We start from the raw sequence: 15,395 nt of genomic DNA, 5'->3' as shown, positions 1-15,395 counted from the left end.
CCACCATGGACGTAACGATTAATAAAACATTACTTAATAAATTTATTCTTTGAAAATGGAAGTAATGGCATTAAATAATAATACTTCACATAGTGGCTGTTGGATTTTTAGACATTATTATTTTAATATTGGGGGCTATTTCAGTAATTTCAATATATAAAACTTTATCTAACAGCTGTAATGAATATCATCAATTTTAGTCCTGGCTTGAAAAAAATTGCTACATAGATTGGATTGTGGTCAATTTATCCCTCCCCACCTCAGTGAAATAATACTTCTCTCATTTTATCTTGCAGCATCTGACCATCCACACTGTTTTTCCTGCAAACTTGAGCTGGGTTCAGACCAAGAAATACCCTCCGACTGGGAGCCATTCTCTGCTGTGGAATTTGAGGTACCTGAAACGTCCGCTTCCAAAGCCAAAGTGAAGTCATTTGGGTCAGAAAGCGACATCCAACCAGAGAAGCACATTCAGCTAAAGGCTCGATACCACTACCAGGTCATTTTTATATAGTCATCTTGTTTGAAAGTGTTTCTGTTTTGAGATTCTGTTGTGTAGTAAACAGTCAGGACATTCATGTAAAACAGGATTTTGAACCTGCTTTCTTATTAAACACTGCAACATAGTAAAGTAACTTGAAAGGATTTGTATGAAACCAGCATTGCAGTCGGGCCAGAACTTTCTAGTTCCTAACTCAGTTTGTGATGTTATTAGCAGGTTGGGTGCTCAGTCCCAAAACCTACCAGTGGGTCCTCAAGAGTTCTCTGCATCCCAACATTTTTTTCCTAAATTCTTTGCTCCCCAACTCAGAACCCTGGGTTCTCTACTCCATCACTGATGCACTCACAGGGGAGGGATGAGAGAATGTGATTCCCCTACAAATTATTTTGGCATGGGTCTCCCCCTGCTCCAAATCTTAGAACTGCCCTGACCCAAACTCTTTGTATGTGGTTGCACTGCTGTTCTCATGTGTTTTATTTGTTCCTCACACCACCTAGATCTCACAGGGTCTCCTATTCCTGTTCGTTTGTTATCAACTGAGAGTCTTGGCCTTGTGTTCATAGTGCTCAGGACTTATAGAATCAAAGATATTTACAGTATAGAAGGACGCCATTTGGCCCATTGCATTTGTGCCGGCTCTCTGAAAGTGTCTTTTAAAAGCTATTATGGATTAGTACTGGAGAAATTAATGGGACTGAAAGCCGATAAATCCCCTGGACCTGATGGCCTACATCATTGAAAGAGGTGGCTGTAGAGATAGTGGATGCATTGGTTGTCATCTTCCAAAATTCCATAGATTCTAGAACAGTTCCCACAGATTGGACGGTAGCTAATGTAACCCTGCTATTTAAGAAAGGAGGGAAAGAGAAAACGGGGAACTACAGACCAGTTAGCCTGACATCAGTAGTAGGGAAAATGCTATTATTAAGGACATCGTAGTTCCCCAGGTACAGGGCACTTAGAAAATAATAATAGGATTGGGTAGAATCAACATGGATTTATGAAAGGGAAATCATGTTTGACAAATCTGTTAGTTTTTTGAGGTTGTAACTAGCAGAATAGATAAGGGGAACCTGTGGATGTGGTGTATTTGGATTTTCAGAAGGCATTTGATAAGGTGCTACATAAGAGGTTACTGAACAAAATTAGGGCTCATGGGATTGGGGTAATACACTAGCATGGATTGAGGATTGGTTAACGGACAGAAAACAGAGCGAAGGAAAAAACGGGTAATTTTCGGGTTGGCAGGCTGTAATTAGTGGGGTGCCACAAGGGTTGGTGCTTGGGCCCCAGCTATTCACAATCTACCAATGATTTGGATGAGGGGACCAAATGTAAAATATCTAAGTTTTCTGATGATACAAAGCTAGGAGGGAATTGTGAGGAGGATGCAAAGAGGCTTCAAGGAGATATAGACAGGCTAAGTGAGTGGGCAAGAACATGGCAAATGGAATATAATGTGGTGAACTGCAAAGTTATCCACTTTGGTAGGAAAAATAGAGAGATGTTGGTGAGAGATTGGGAAATGTTGGTGTTCAGAGAGATCTGGGACACGAATCACTAAAAGTTAACATGCAGGTACAGCAAGCAATTAAGAAAGCAAATGGTATGTTGTCCTTTATTACAGAGGATTTGAGTACAAGAGTGAAGACATCTTACTGCAATTATATAGGGCCTTGATGAGACCACACCTGGAGAATTGTGTACAGTTTTGGTCTCCTTCCCAACGAAGGATATACTTGCCATTGAGGGAGTGCAACAAAGGTTCACCAGACTGATTCCTGGGATGGGGGGAATGTCCTATGAGGAGAGATTGAGTAGACTAGACCTATATTCTCGGCGGTTAGAAGAATGAGAGTTGATCTCATTGACATATACAAAATTCTTACAGGGCTTGACAGGGTAGATGCAGGGAGGATGTTTCCCCTGGCTGAAGAGTCTAGAACCAAGGGTCACAGTCTCAGAATAAGGGGTAGGCCATTTAGGTTTGAGATGAGGAGAAACTTCTTCACTCAGAGAGTGGTTAATCTTTGAAATTCTCTACCCCAGAGGGCTGTGGAGGCTCAGTCTTTGAGTATATTCAAGACAGAGATAGATTTTTGGATGTCAAGGGAATGAAGGGATATGGGGATAGTGCAGGAAAGTGGAGTTGAGGTAGAAGATCAGCCATGATCTCACTGAATATCAGCAGGTTCGAGGGGCCGAATGACCTACTCCTGCTCCTCTGGTGATTTAATTGGCTCATTTTTTTTTTACTGGTAATTGCTGCAGACTACTCATTTTTTGATTTGTAGTAGTCTGAACTTCACGATTGGTGCTTTGAACTCCTCTTGCTATTTACTTATTGTTAGAATTCCAGCTGTTTAGTTGCCATTAGTTGCTAATTCATGACACAGATATTCACATATACATGTGTGATTTTGAAGCGTGACAGAAGTGTGACATTAGAAGTATGATGACTGAAGTGTGCTGAAAGGTTTCATCAGTTGGGGATCTCTCTTCTTGGCTATTTTGTTCCATGGTGTTATGTCCTTAGATGCTCTAACAATGATTCCACGAGACAGTGTTTTGTACTTGAACTGTAGTGACCTTAGTCCTTTATTAGTTAACTCCAGAGTGAGGATCACACCTGGTGGCCTGCCTTTTATATTAGGCCAGGCACACCTGTACAGGTAACCTACGAATCTCCCACTGCTGTGCCCCCCTGGTGGCACACCTTGTGATAGTACCAACAGTGGCCATGTAAGATACATGACATCACTCCCCCCTGAACCCTCAGTGTAAATCGCCCCTACATTAACTGTGCTCTGGGCGTAGCTCTATATGGGTTCTGTCTGGTAGATCTCTGGCGGGCCGGCTCAACCTTGGGTGGTACTAGGTGCAGTAGCGTGCTGGTTGTTGCTGTTTGTGTGTGTGTGTTCCTGACCACTCCATTCTCCCCCCTTTCCCATATTGTTGTGGCGGGGGCTCCTAACATTGATGCACGTTCAAGTTCAGGTAAGTGGGTGTTGCGTTTTTTTTGTGTGTTTGACCGGTGCGTGAGGACGAGCTAGTCCCGGAGCTGCTGGGTTGTGTCCCTGCAGTCTGGTGGCAGCTCAGTGCCCGGTGCTGGCAGTGGGGAGCGTGGTTAGCTCGCGTGGCCTGCTCTCGGGGCTGTTGCCGTGGTCTCTAGCTTCATGCAGGTTCACAGATGTCTGTGACCCCCCCATGTCCTTCCTTTATGCCCTGGGTCCCAGCTGCTCCCTGAGGAGCTTCCGTCTAGCAGTGCACAGGGAACTGCTGATTCGCTGACCTGAGACTCTCTTGGTTTGAAATCCCGGCTGGTGTTTGTTTCCTCTGGGGGAACAGTGGCGGATGACCCTACATCTAGGGGTATGGCCTTGGTGCAGTCTGCTCCTTCAGGCTTGTGGCCATTGGGGCCATCGGTTGCCTGAGAGGTGGAGCCGACCCAGGGCATGGTATCACTACCGTTGCCATTGCCTGCTGAGGTCGCTTGCTTCGCAGCTCGTGTGTGTTGGCTGCTTGTGGCCACATTTCGTGGTGCCTGACTCAGGTCCCCGGGACGCAGGCTACAACATTGGGTAGCTCACTGGACCTGTGTGCACCCGATGGGTGTCTGCCCGCTGCATTGGTTGCGTGTAGGGGGAATCTTGCATTGCACAGCTTTTCCTTGCTTATGATGGACACTCTAGGGGTCCGATCATGATTGCGCAACTTTTCCTCGCTGATTGCAAATCTACAATTCTGACTGTCAGTTACACATTTTACACGATCGGTTACACACTTTACATAATCCGTTGCACCTTTCGTCTCTAGATTACAATTACTGTTACATTGCTTAAATGTGTGGAACTGTCCCTTTAATTGTAGTGGGTTGCAGGCCTCCTTTAAGAGAGCCTTACTTGCTTTACCTGTACAGGTAACCTACGAGTCTCCCACTGCAATGCCCCTAGTGGCACACCTTTAGATAGTACCAACAGTAGCCATGTAAGATACATGACACATGGATCGATCAATTCTTCAAAAGCTGAAATGAAGAACTGCTTAAAAGGACTTCCTAAATACAGTGTGCAGCAAAGCTTTTTATCTTAGATATTTCAACAAATCTACTTGATGTGATTCACTCATAAAATCATCGAAATTTACAGCACGGAAGGAAGCCATTTCAACCCATCGTGTCTGCACCGGCCAGCCAAGAGCTATCCTGCCAATCCCGCTTTTCAGCTCTTGGTCAGTAGCCCTGTAGCTTACGACACTTCAGGTACATATCCAAGTACTTTTTAAAAGTGGTGAGGGTTTCTGCCTCTACCACCCTTTCAGGCAGTGAGTTCCATACCCCTACCACCCTCTGGGTGAAAACATTTCCCCTCAAATCCCCTCTAAACCTCCTACCAATTACTTTAACTCTATGCCCTCTGGTTGTTGATCCCTCTGCTAAAGGAAATAAGCCCTTTCTATCCACTCTACCCAGGCCCCTCAAAATTTTATACACCTCAGTAAGGTCCCCCCTCAGCCTCCTCTGTTCCAAAGAAAACAAACCTAACCTATCCAATCTTTCCTCATTGTTAAGATTCTCCAGTCCAAGCAACATACTCATAAATCTCCTCTGTACCCTCTCCAGTGCAATCACATCTTTCCTGTAATGTGGTGACAAGAACTGCAATCGGTACTCTAGCTGTGGCCTAACCAGTGTTTTGTACAGTTCAAGCATAACTTCCCTGCTCTTGTATTCTATGCCTCGGCTAATAAAGGCATAGAATTTCCATTAGGTTACCATTAGCCCATGGCACCTGAGATGACATATATATCCCCGTGTAATCTAACATTGTAGCTCTGATTTTACAAGAGAAAAAATGAACTTTTGGGCCTACGTCAAAGGAAAACTTGGTATTCACAATCTGGTTTCTTGTCAGTACCAAATCCACAATAGAAACCAAGTTGGCAGGATTAGTCAGCCTGACACACCACAAGAGCTATAAATTTGCAATCAATTTATTTATGTAGATTGAAACTTCTCCTCTGGAATGTAGAAAGCTACCATTGGAAAGAATGATAAATATTCCTCGTGAAAATGTTTCCTGTTACCGACTGTGAAATGGAATGATGTGGTTTCAGTTTTTACAAGGCTCTTTGGAAATTTGAAAAAGTACGGTTACAGTTTTCTACCCTGATTTTTTTTTTGTAAGTGAATTTTGTGCCTTCTGAAATAAGGATGTTAAATACCCGGAAATTAAAAGATTTCAAGTTTTTGTATCCAGTGTGTCAGCATTAATGATTCCTAGGATAGCTATAGAATGGGTGAAATTTTAGAAAAGCTCATTTTATAGGCCATAATCCTAGTTCTCGGTAAACACCCTTGAAGACCCAAATGAGGTGATAGTCCTGAGCCTCACATTTTATTTCCTGCTCTATCCAACCCTATGGCTCCTGTACTGTATCAGGCTACAAATCCTGCCAACTTATGGTAAATTACTGCTGTGGATTTGGTATTGACTAGGAACTAGACTGAATACCAAGATTGAAAGGAAAGTATACACCATTCCCTACCACTCCTAAATATCATAAAAGGATCTGTCGGCACAGTTACCTGTGTCTCTCAGTTAAGTCTTGCTATCCTGCATAAAATGGGATATTAAAATGTGACTGAGAGACACCAGTAACTCTACAAATAGATCATTTTTATCTTGTGTAACTGCTGTACAATTGTTGGTTAGAAATATCCTGGAAGCAGACATTTAAGGGGCAGTTTTCTATTTGGGCACCAAACAGGCGCGATATCACCAGTGTGCCCACAGTACCTAGGAATTACCGTGCGGCAGATTCCAGTAAAAAATGTTGTCCGTAACATTTCTCTGTCGCTCTGCTTCAGCTTGCATGTTTTCTGCGTTGGAAAATTGGCCAACTGTCGCATGCAGCTGGTTGCCGACTAAGGCTTGTTTTGTGGGGAAGTGGATGTTGGCGAGGGGAGGGGGGTTGGACAAGAATAGCCCTCCCCTTCTGGGCAACAGGCCAGAAGATTTTTTGTGAGACTTCGAGGAGAACATCAGCTCCTCCTGGCCCACAGAAATCTTTAAAAAAAACAAACAGAAAACTTACTTTTTCGGAGAGGCCTCCAGTGGTCCCTCCAGACCTCCCAACGGCTGAAGAAAGCAGGACTAGCACGCACTGAGCATGCTCTGCCCATTTCTCCATGGGGTGTGGGACTCTGACTTTGCCCGATTTTCTCTGCCGGTTGGCTGTTTTTCAGGTGAGAATTTCAGTTGGTGTTATGATGACTTACCTTCTCTCTGTTCATGGAACGATGGATGATATAACAGGGAACAGAAGGAAACAGAAAAAAAATTGTCACCATTAGCTGGCTATCTGCCCACTGCATTTTCCATTTACTTCTTATGTTCATGAATTCAAAAAAGTCGAAATCACATTGTTACTAATATCACACAAACGTTTTGTATGAAAATTTTCTGTCCATATTTTAACAAGTGTAAACCCATTTAAAATAAATGGATTACATTAATGGACAAAGTAATTTCATATGAACACGTTAATGTATTTGTTATATATCGGGGTAATTTCAACCCAAAAAGTCCTTGGATGTGGTATTTTTTGCCCATGAGGTTTACAGGCAGTTGCATGGAATATCAGAGAAGCTGAAATAATAGTCTTTTATTAATAGATAACCTTTTATGTATTTTAAATTGAACAACAAACAACAAAATGAAACACAGGCTGATATCTAGTTCAACATATGTAGCGCCAGTACCACAAAGTATGTTACAAATGTACCAATCTAATGATAATTATACTCTTTCATTCCCTTTTATGGGCCCAAATTTGGCCCTCCGTTTTTTTCAGCGCACTTACCTGAGGTGCGCCGACTTACTGTTCCCAAAATGGCGCCGAAAATGTAGCTCTGTATTCTCCCCGCTCTGTGGCCTCTCCCATGGCTTAGCGCGGCGTGGTCTGTCCATTAGGGGATGGAGCTAGGGCCCTGCGCAAAAAACAGTGCCGGCAGCTCAACGAATGCGCATTGGAGATTTCGCGCATGCGCAGTAGCTCCTGCCCCCAGCTGGAGGTCCCTCAGAGAAGTCCCTCGCAGAAGTCCCATCCTCGGAGAAGTCCCATCTTCGGAGAAGTCCAGTCCTCGGAGAAGTGCAGTGAAGTCTCTCGGAGAAGTGCAGTGAAGTCCCTCAGAGAAGTGCAGTGAAGTCCCTCGAAGAGAGAGTCAGTGCGTTCTCCCGCCCCTAGTCCTGGCCGAAGGGCTTGCCGGTGTGTTATTGAGTTGATGCATTCTCCCACCCCTATCCCCAGCCGAGTGGCCTCTCGTACCAGCCGGCCCGCTGACTTCCCCGGCCAGCTAGAACTTGAGTTTTATTTTTTATTTATTGATGGTTGTGCTTTGTTTTGATGGGTGGGGGGGAGGGGGGAGGGGGGGGGGGTGGGGGTGGGAGAGAGGAGGAGAGCTTTGATATGAAGTTTTTATTAATTATTTATTTGTTTTTACTTCCCTTGCTACCCCCATCTCTGGCTACCTGCGCTGATTTCTTAACTCTCCGCATGGTTTTCTGTGCGGCCACAAGTGGCCACATACGCTGGCCTAAGTTAGCTTGGAGCAACTATTAGCTGTCCAAACTAGCTTAAATGGCCAAAACAGGCGGAGGTGGCTGGTAACGCCCCCTTTTGAAAAAAAAAACTAAACTAAAAAAATCCTAACTAACTCACTTACACTGGCGCAAATTAAATGTGCAGAATGGGGATTTTTAAGATACTCGAGAAAAATCAAGTTGCTCCAAAAAAAACAGAGCTACTCCTGGGCAAATTTGGGCCCTATATAACTCAAAAAGAGCAAAAAAGGGAACTAAGTGAGAAAAGTTTTTTAAAAATGTGCTCTAATCCACTCCCAGAAGAGCCCAGAATTCCTAGCAAAGCTCTCCAATATTCCCTGTCCCTGGAGAAGGAGGCTTTGGGTCCCAAACTAATAATCAGGACAAAGTCTCTCCCCGTCCCCAGTGTAGGCAACTCTCAAAAATGACATTTTAATTTATCAGATAGATTTAATTTTGGATAGTATATTAGCAATAATTCTGATGCCTCGGTGTTTATCCAGCAAATTAAAATTTATACTTCATCATGGAACACATCACCTATGTATATCAAAGAAAAAAATCTTATTTCAGTAAGATTGGATACAAGTCTTAGGGCTAGAATTTTACTGATTTTGCGATCGGGTTTTTGCCGCGATTTGACCCTCCGTGGTGAAAACCCGATTAGCGGGATCCTTGGGCACCTCCTTGCGGCGGCACTTCCACGTACTGCCGGCGAGAGGTGTGCCGACGTGCAATGTCGCATATTGCGTTCCGTTGTAATTTTGTCTCTTTCTGCCACGCCCAGAATACCGACAGAGTCACACCTGTTGGTGCAGCCCTGCCAGCAGCAGTAAGTATGAAGACCTGCAAAAAAGGTAAGTTAAAGTTTTTATTTTTTAATTCTTTTCCACCGATTTAGTAGGTAAGGGTTTTGTGAATATTTTTTGAATTTTTTTTCCCCCCCACTCCCAAGGCCTCTCTCGCAATATTACCGGGCCGAGACTAAAGTTGCCAAAACTCGCAATTTGCGCCACGAATCCTCGTGCAATGCCCACTTTACTGATGTAAAGGCCGAAATTTAGGCCTAAAAACGGTAGCGCAGCGAAAACGGTAATTTTGGCGTAAAACTACCATTTTCGCCGACAATCAAAAATCTAGCCCTAAGTGATTTTGTGAAGAATAAGTCACTTGAACACAATAGCCCATGAGTGTTGGTGTTTTAGGCCACCTCAAAATGGGTGACTTATTTTTGGTTAAGTTGTCGATTCCTTATATCCGATTGAACAAAGCCACTCACACATCAAATTAAACCAGACTTGTTTAGTTACTAGTTTAACTTTTATCTCTCTCTTGTTTATCTAGTTGATGCAATTCCTCCTTACTTATTCTGGAATGTTTTTCACTGCAGGTTGAAATTGAAAAGAAGTGGATTAGAATCGAGGGAGAAGATCCGGACAAATCCGGAGATTGCGTGACCCAATGAAAACTGCAGTGTACATAATCTCCAGCATTATATTGTAACAAATATTGACTATAGTTTTAAGATTATGGCAGTAACATGTTGACCTGAGGGTTTGAGAAGTGATATGGAAGCGTGTGGTAATGCTCAGTCGATGACACTATTCTTTGAGAATATCTTGCCCTTCCTTTACAACTATATATTTTCCACGGTTCCCCCCCTCCCCCACCCCCACCCCCCACTTGCCCACTACCCCAGCTGTGGAGGACCTCCTACATCTGGGAAGGCAGAGAGTTTGCTTCCAAATCATCATCAGTGCTACTTTTAGCTGCTGTCATGCAAAACTGGTCTGGTGGAGGCTCTCTATTTGTGTTTGCCCACTTCCATGGTGCCAGCCTGCAGAGTGTGACTGAGATTGGGAAATCAGTATAGTCCATGGTACCATGCGCTGTTTCTCTGTCACTGCCTGGGGTGAGGGATTTCTTGTCTACCCAAGGTAATTCCAGTAAACAATGGAAAAATGGTTTTACTTTATAGTCCACTGCTCTTTTTGATATATATTAATGACTTGGACCTGGGTAACCCAAGGCTTCGGAGAAGCTGGGTATGAAAATGGAGCAGTTTTAAAGACACTTATCCATGTGCAGAAGCGAATTCTCGAGTGACTTATTTATAAATTTATCATACAATTTCAAAGTTTGCAGATGACATGAAACTCGGGAATTTAATAAACAGTGAGGAACAGACTTCAGGAGGACATAGTGAAATGGATAGACACATGGCAGATGACATTTAACGCAGAGTAGTGTGATGTCATGCATTTTGGTAGGAAGAATGAGGAGAGGCAATATAACTAAACTAAATGGTACAATTTTAAAGGAGGTGTAGCAACAGAGAGACCTGTAGGCGTACGTACACAAAGCTTTGAAGGTGGCAGGGCAAGTTGAGAAGGCTGTTAAAAAAGCAAAAGGGAACCTTGGCTTTATATAGAGGCTGCGGCCTGGAAATTGGACTGCGACAAAAGAGTTGCTGTTGTCACTGTGCCCTTGGGTTAACAGCCACTGAAAATGGTTGCGCCGGTAGGAGAGGAAAGTTTGCATTGGGGACTAAAGATTTTTAGCCCAGCGCTAAATTTACCATGTAATGCCCCCCTGATAATGTTAGTGTAGGCATCGGAGGTGACGTTGGCATCGAGAAGCGACATTTCATGTTCCAACAGCCTCTGGAAGCGATGCAGTGAGTGCGCTAGAATTCCCTTCCGCACCTTAGAAAATGAGAAAAGTGCTTCAGAGCTAGAACAAATAGCTCAGCAAGCCAGGGAAAGGGCACCCAGAATCTCGCACGCAGTAGTCCAGCTTTGTGCAGCAGGTCACCACTGCAAGACTGGCCCTCGACTCACAGGGGCCAGGAGGCCCTCCAGAAAGAAGGATGTAGGACCAGATCACCGAGGCCGTCATTGCCAGCAGTGTCGCCCCCACCACCTGGCCCCAGTGCCCAAAGAAGCTTCATGACCTAAGACCAGTGTTCAAGGTCAGTGACTACATCTTCAAAAGCCGTCTCCTACCAACTGAATCACTAGCCTCACACAATTCTTAATGCACGACTCCTCCCCTCAATCACCAATCAACAATCTGTACCAATCACGAGGCACACCTCCCATTCCTAGTTTCACCTCACCCCTTTGGAGGAGATGGTGCTAGCCATTCTTAGCAGGGGCATGTCTGAGCAATTGGCCAGCTGCAAACAGAAAGGATACAAGATATTGGTATCCTCATCTGTTATCCTCCTTCTCGCATGCACCTCTTGCTTTCCCGTCCTCCCCTCACTACAACTCCACCCTTGTGCCTTCTTTATTTCACACACCCCAAAAATGCAACCTACCCAGCCAGTGGTTGACCAAGAAGAGGGAGAGGAGAGTGAAGAAGTTTCACACTCCGAGCCACCAACTCCTCAAGGTCAACAAGCAAGGCCATTTGCAGTGTCCCCCACTGAAAGTCAGCAGCTTTCCACCAGCCATGCTGCAGCCACTGGGATAGCACTGTGTGACATCAATAGGATAGGCAAAGGCAATTACTAAGAGAATGCATAAGGGTGATGAGTTGATTTCTTGATGTCATATTGGATGGATAGATGTATAAACTTGGATTGGAAAGTTTGCTTTGTGGTGGCTTTTCTTTCATCATCGTGGCCAGGAAGATGTTGTAATGGTCAGTAACAGAGGGAAGGAAAGGTGTGGGACAAATGTTGAACGGGGAATAGGGATTTGCATCCTTCCTTCTGCTTCCTCCTCTTTGGCTTCTTCCTCTTCTGTGTCTTCCTCTTCCCTCTGCGAGCGGATGCTGTAAATCTGAAATAAAAGCATAAAATGCTGGAAATACTCAGCAGGTCAAGCAGCATTTTGAATTTGCAGGGCCATCGCTCTTACTGGCAGTGCTGCCGGGCCTCGGAAAATGGTGGATGCCTCAGGACCCGCCACCAGCTGGTGAAAGAGTGTCGATCGCCGACTTTTCGCTATTTTTTGCCAGTAACGGCTGGCATAAAACACCTGAACTTTTATCCCATAGAATATAAAAGCAAGGATGTTATGCTAAACTCTATAAATCACTGGTTAGGCCCCAGCTAGAATTTTAGGATGGATGTCAAGATCTTAGAAAGGGTTCAGACGCGATTTACTAGAATGGTGCCAGGGATGAAAGACTTCAGTTTCGTGGAGAGGATAGAAAAGCTGGGGTTGTTCTTCTTAAAGCAGAGAAGGTTAAAGGCAGATTTAATTGAGGTGTTCAAAATCATGAAGGGTTTCACAGAGTAAATAAGAAGAAACTGTTTCCAGTGACAGAAGGGTCGATAACCAGAGGACACAGATTTAAGGCAAGTGCCAAAAGAACCAGAGGCGAGATGAGGAGAAATATTTTTACACAGTGAGTTGTTATGATCTGAAAGGGTGGTGGAAGCAGATTCAATAATAATTTTCAAAAGGGAATTGGATAAATACTTGACGGGAAAATATTGCAAGGCAATGGGGAAAGGCCAGGAGAGTGGGATTAATTGGATAGCTCTTTCAAAGAGCCAGCACAGGCATGATAGGCAGGATGGACTCTTTCTGTGCTGTATCACTATGATTCAATGATTAAACTGAGGGGGTAATGCTTTTACTTTAAACCTTAACCCGAGGGGCAAAGATGTTACCTTATAGTCTGACAATTGTAGTCAGTATTTGATTTATTTCCACAGATATAGACCTAAACAAATGCAAATCTGTTATGTATATTAAATTGGCTTTCCTGACTCCTCAGTGGCAACCAATGACTGGAATGCACTCCATAATTGAAGTGAGCCCATCTTGTAGTGTGGTGGCTCAATATGTAGCAGTGCTCAGTAATAGAATGCAAGGAGGACAACCTCTCACCATTTTGACAAATGCCGTATAAAGCATGATTTTTTTTTGGTCGAACAACCGATAGGCATGGCAAATCGAATACAATGTGGGAAAGTGTGACGTTAGCCACTTTGGTAGGAAAAACACAAAAGCAGAATATTTTTTGAATGATGAGAGACTGGGAAATGTTTACATTCAGAGGGACCTGGGTGTCCTTGAACATGAATCACAGAAAGTTAACATGCAAATACAGCAAGCAGTTAGGAAAGCAAATGGTATGTTAGCTTTTGTTACAAAGGAATTAGAGTATAAGAGCAAAGAAGTCTTACTGCAATTATACAGGACCTTGGCAAGGCCACACCTGGATACAGTGTACAGCTCTGGTCTCTTTACCTAAGGAGAGACGTGCTTGCCTTTGAGGGAGTGCAACAAGGATTCACTAGACTGGTTCCTGCAATGAGGGGATTGCCCTATGAGGAGAGATTGAGTAGACTAGGCCTATATTCCCTAGAGTTTAGAAGAATCAGAGGTGATATAATTAAAACATATAAAATTCTTAAGCAACTTGACAGGGTTAATGCAGAGAAAATGTTTTCCCTGACTGGGGAATCTACAACACAGGGTCACAGTCTCAGGATAAGGAGTCGGCCATTTAGGACTGAGATGAGGAGAAATTACTTCACTCAAAGGGTTGTGAATCTTTGGAATTAACTACGCCAGAGAGCTGTAGATGCTCAGTTGTTGAGTATATTCAAGACAGAAGTCGATACATTTTTGGGAACAAAGGGATATGGGAATAGTGCGGGAAGGTGGAGTTGAGGTAGAAGATCAGCCATGATCTTGTTGAATTCAAGAGCAGGCTCGAAGGGCCAAATGGCCTACTCCAACTCCCATTTCTTATGTTCTAGCCCTTGGTGGTGGTGGCCAATGGTCTTCAGTGAATGATGTCAACAGAGGAATTGAAGAAGTCGTGAGGATTAGTGAGAAATGTTTTCTCACATGTGACATTTCTTCAGCCAATTATAATTATTAATTCAGTCCACAAAAATAAATAAAATCAATATAGATACAAGAAAATTAACTGAATGCAGAGCTGGACTTCAGGAAAATCACTATGCTGAGACAGAGATTAATAAGGTTTGGGAGCAATTACAGTAAAATGATTCTAATAGTTAGTCTATTGCATGTTACTCCTGTAGTTCGTTAACATTATAAAACTCCTACAAATACGGTCTTGGATGTAAATAATATTTGAAAATGTGCTTATTGCAATGCTTCCAATATCTGATGCAGATGTTAAGAAAGAAGAAAATTAAAAACTGCTGTATTTCCTTTGGAAACATTTCTGAATGATTAAACATTAAAAGAAAATTTCACCTTCATAGATTAAAAATGAAGTGATATGATTTATAAAATATTAAAGGGCATGTGTTACCTACTGAATTGCCCCATAACAATGTTAAATGTTAGAAAGGGGTACCCACAGCTATTTTATTAAGGGGAATAGATGCCTGTGCACTTAGTGGTGTCTGTCAAGCACTTCTTGTTACTCGGTTTAGCTGTACCCTGTGCAGCCAGTCTAGGAAGAAACATTTTGCTTAGAGCTCCCCCTCCTGTGATATCATGAATTGGAACTGTGAAATGTGTCACAGCAGGGGGAACTTTACTCAAAATGTCTGCTCCCAGACTGACTCCAGCCAGCAGTTTTAAGCATTAAACAAAGTAACAAGGGATAACTGAGAGAGATTAGTAAGTGTGCAGCTATCTCCCTTTATGACATTTAAGATTATGGGTTAATTCTGTAGACTATACTACCCATCACTTACACTAGACTATACTACCCATCACTTACACTAATTGTATTCAATTTGAATACTGGTAGCACCAACTTCTAATGATCTGAATATTTCCACAAGGATAAATTGCTTTAGAATTAAACTATTTCTATTAAAAAAAATGCTTTATTTGATCAACAATCTCATTTTTAGTAGGTAGGCTACTAATAACTGTTGGTAACATTTAAAACTTCAAACTATTGAATCTATTGCACTGTAGATAATTTCATTATTCACTAGTGCTTTGTGACATACTATAGTGACGCAATGTATATTCAAAACTAACCTTTGCTTAACTGAAAGCAAATACTAAATGTAGAATAGTGTGGAGAATAAAAACAAATATAGTTTCAATAAATGTATTGAATACTCAAAAGTCAGCAACAATGTCAGAGCAGTGCAACAGTTTTGTGCAAACAGCACAAACGAATAGGCAATAATTTTGTCACTTGCGTTGTACAAGCTGTGAGCCAGCAACAAATTTGGCCCCCCATCCTGTCCAAGCTGTCAGTACATGTAATGAATGCTATTTTGGGGGCTTTAATCTGAAACTGTACTATAACGAATCTGGGAGTGCTTGATGTTGACAGTAGATGCCCAGCTAATGTATCTCAGCCAGATTAGCACAAGAACTTAC

At 43.0% G+C, this 15,395-nt stretch overlaps 1 protein-coding gene across 1 annotated transcript in view; it reads left to right on the top strand.

Annotated features, from left to right (window-relative positions):
- Window positions 1-15,395, top strand: part of LOC139273031 (stonin-1-like) — a 249,855-nt gene that overhangs the window by 25,833 nt on the left and 208,627 nt on the right. Inside the window, exon 3 of the mRNA XM_070889313.1 lies at window positions 297-499. Coding sequence (XP_070745414.1) covers window positions 297-499 — 203 coding nt within the window. The remainder of the gene's footprint in view (window positions 1-296; window positions 500-15,395) is intronic.

Source organism: Pristiophorus japonicus, chromosome 9 (genome assembly GCF_044704955.1).
Source record: "Pristiophorus japonicus isolate sPriJap1 chromosome 9, sPriJap1.hap1, whole genome shotgun sequence".
NCBI classification, from domain to species: domain Eukaryota; kingdom Metazoa; phylum Chordata; class Chondrichthyes; family Pristiophoridae; genus Pristiophorus; species Pristiophorus japonicus.
The sequence above is the reverse complement of the archived record's forward strand: the minus strand, read 5'-3'. Positions and strand labels throughout refer to the sequence as shown.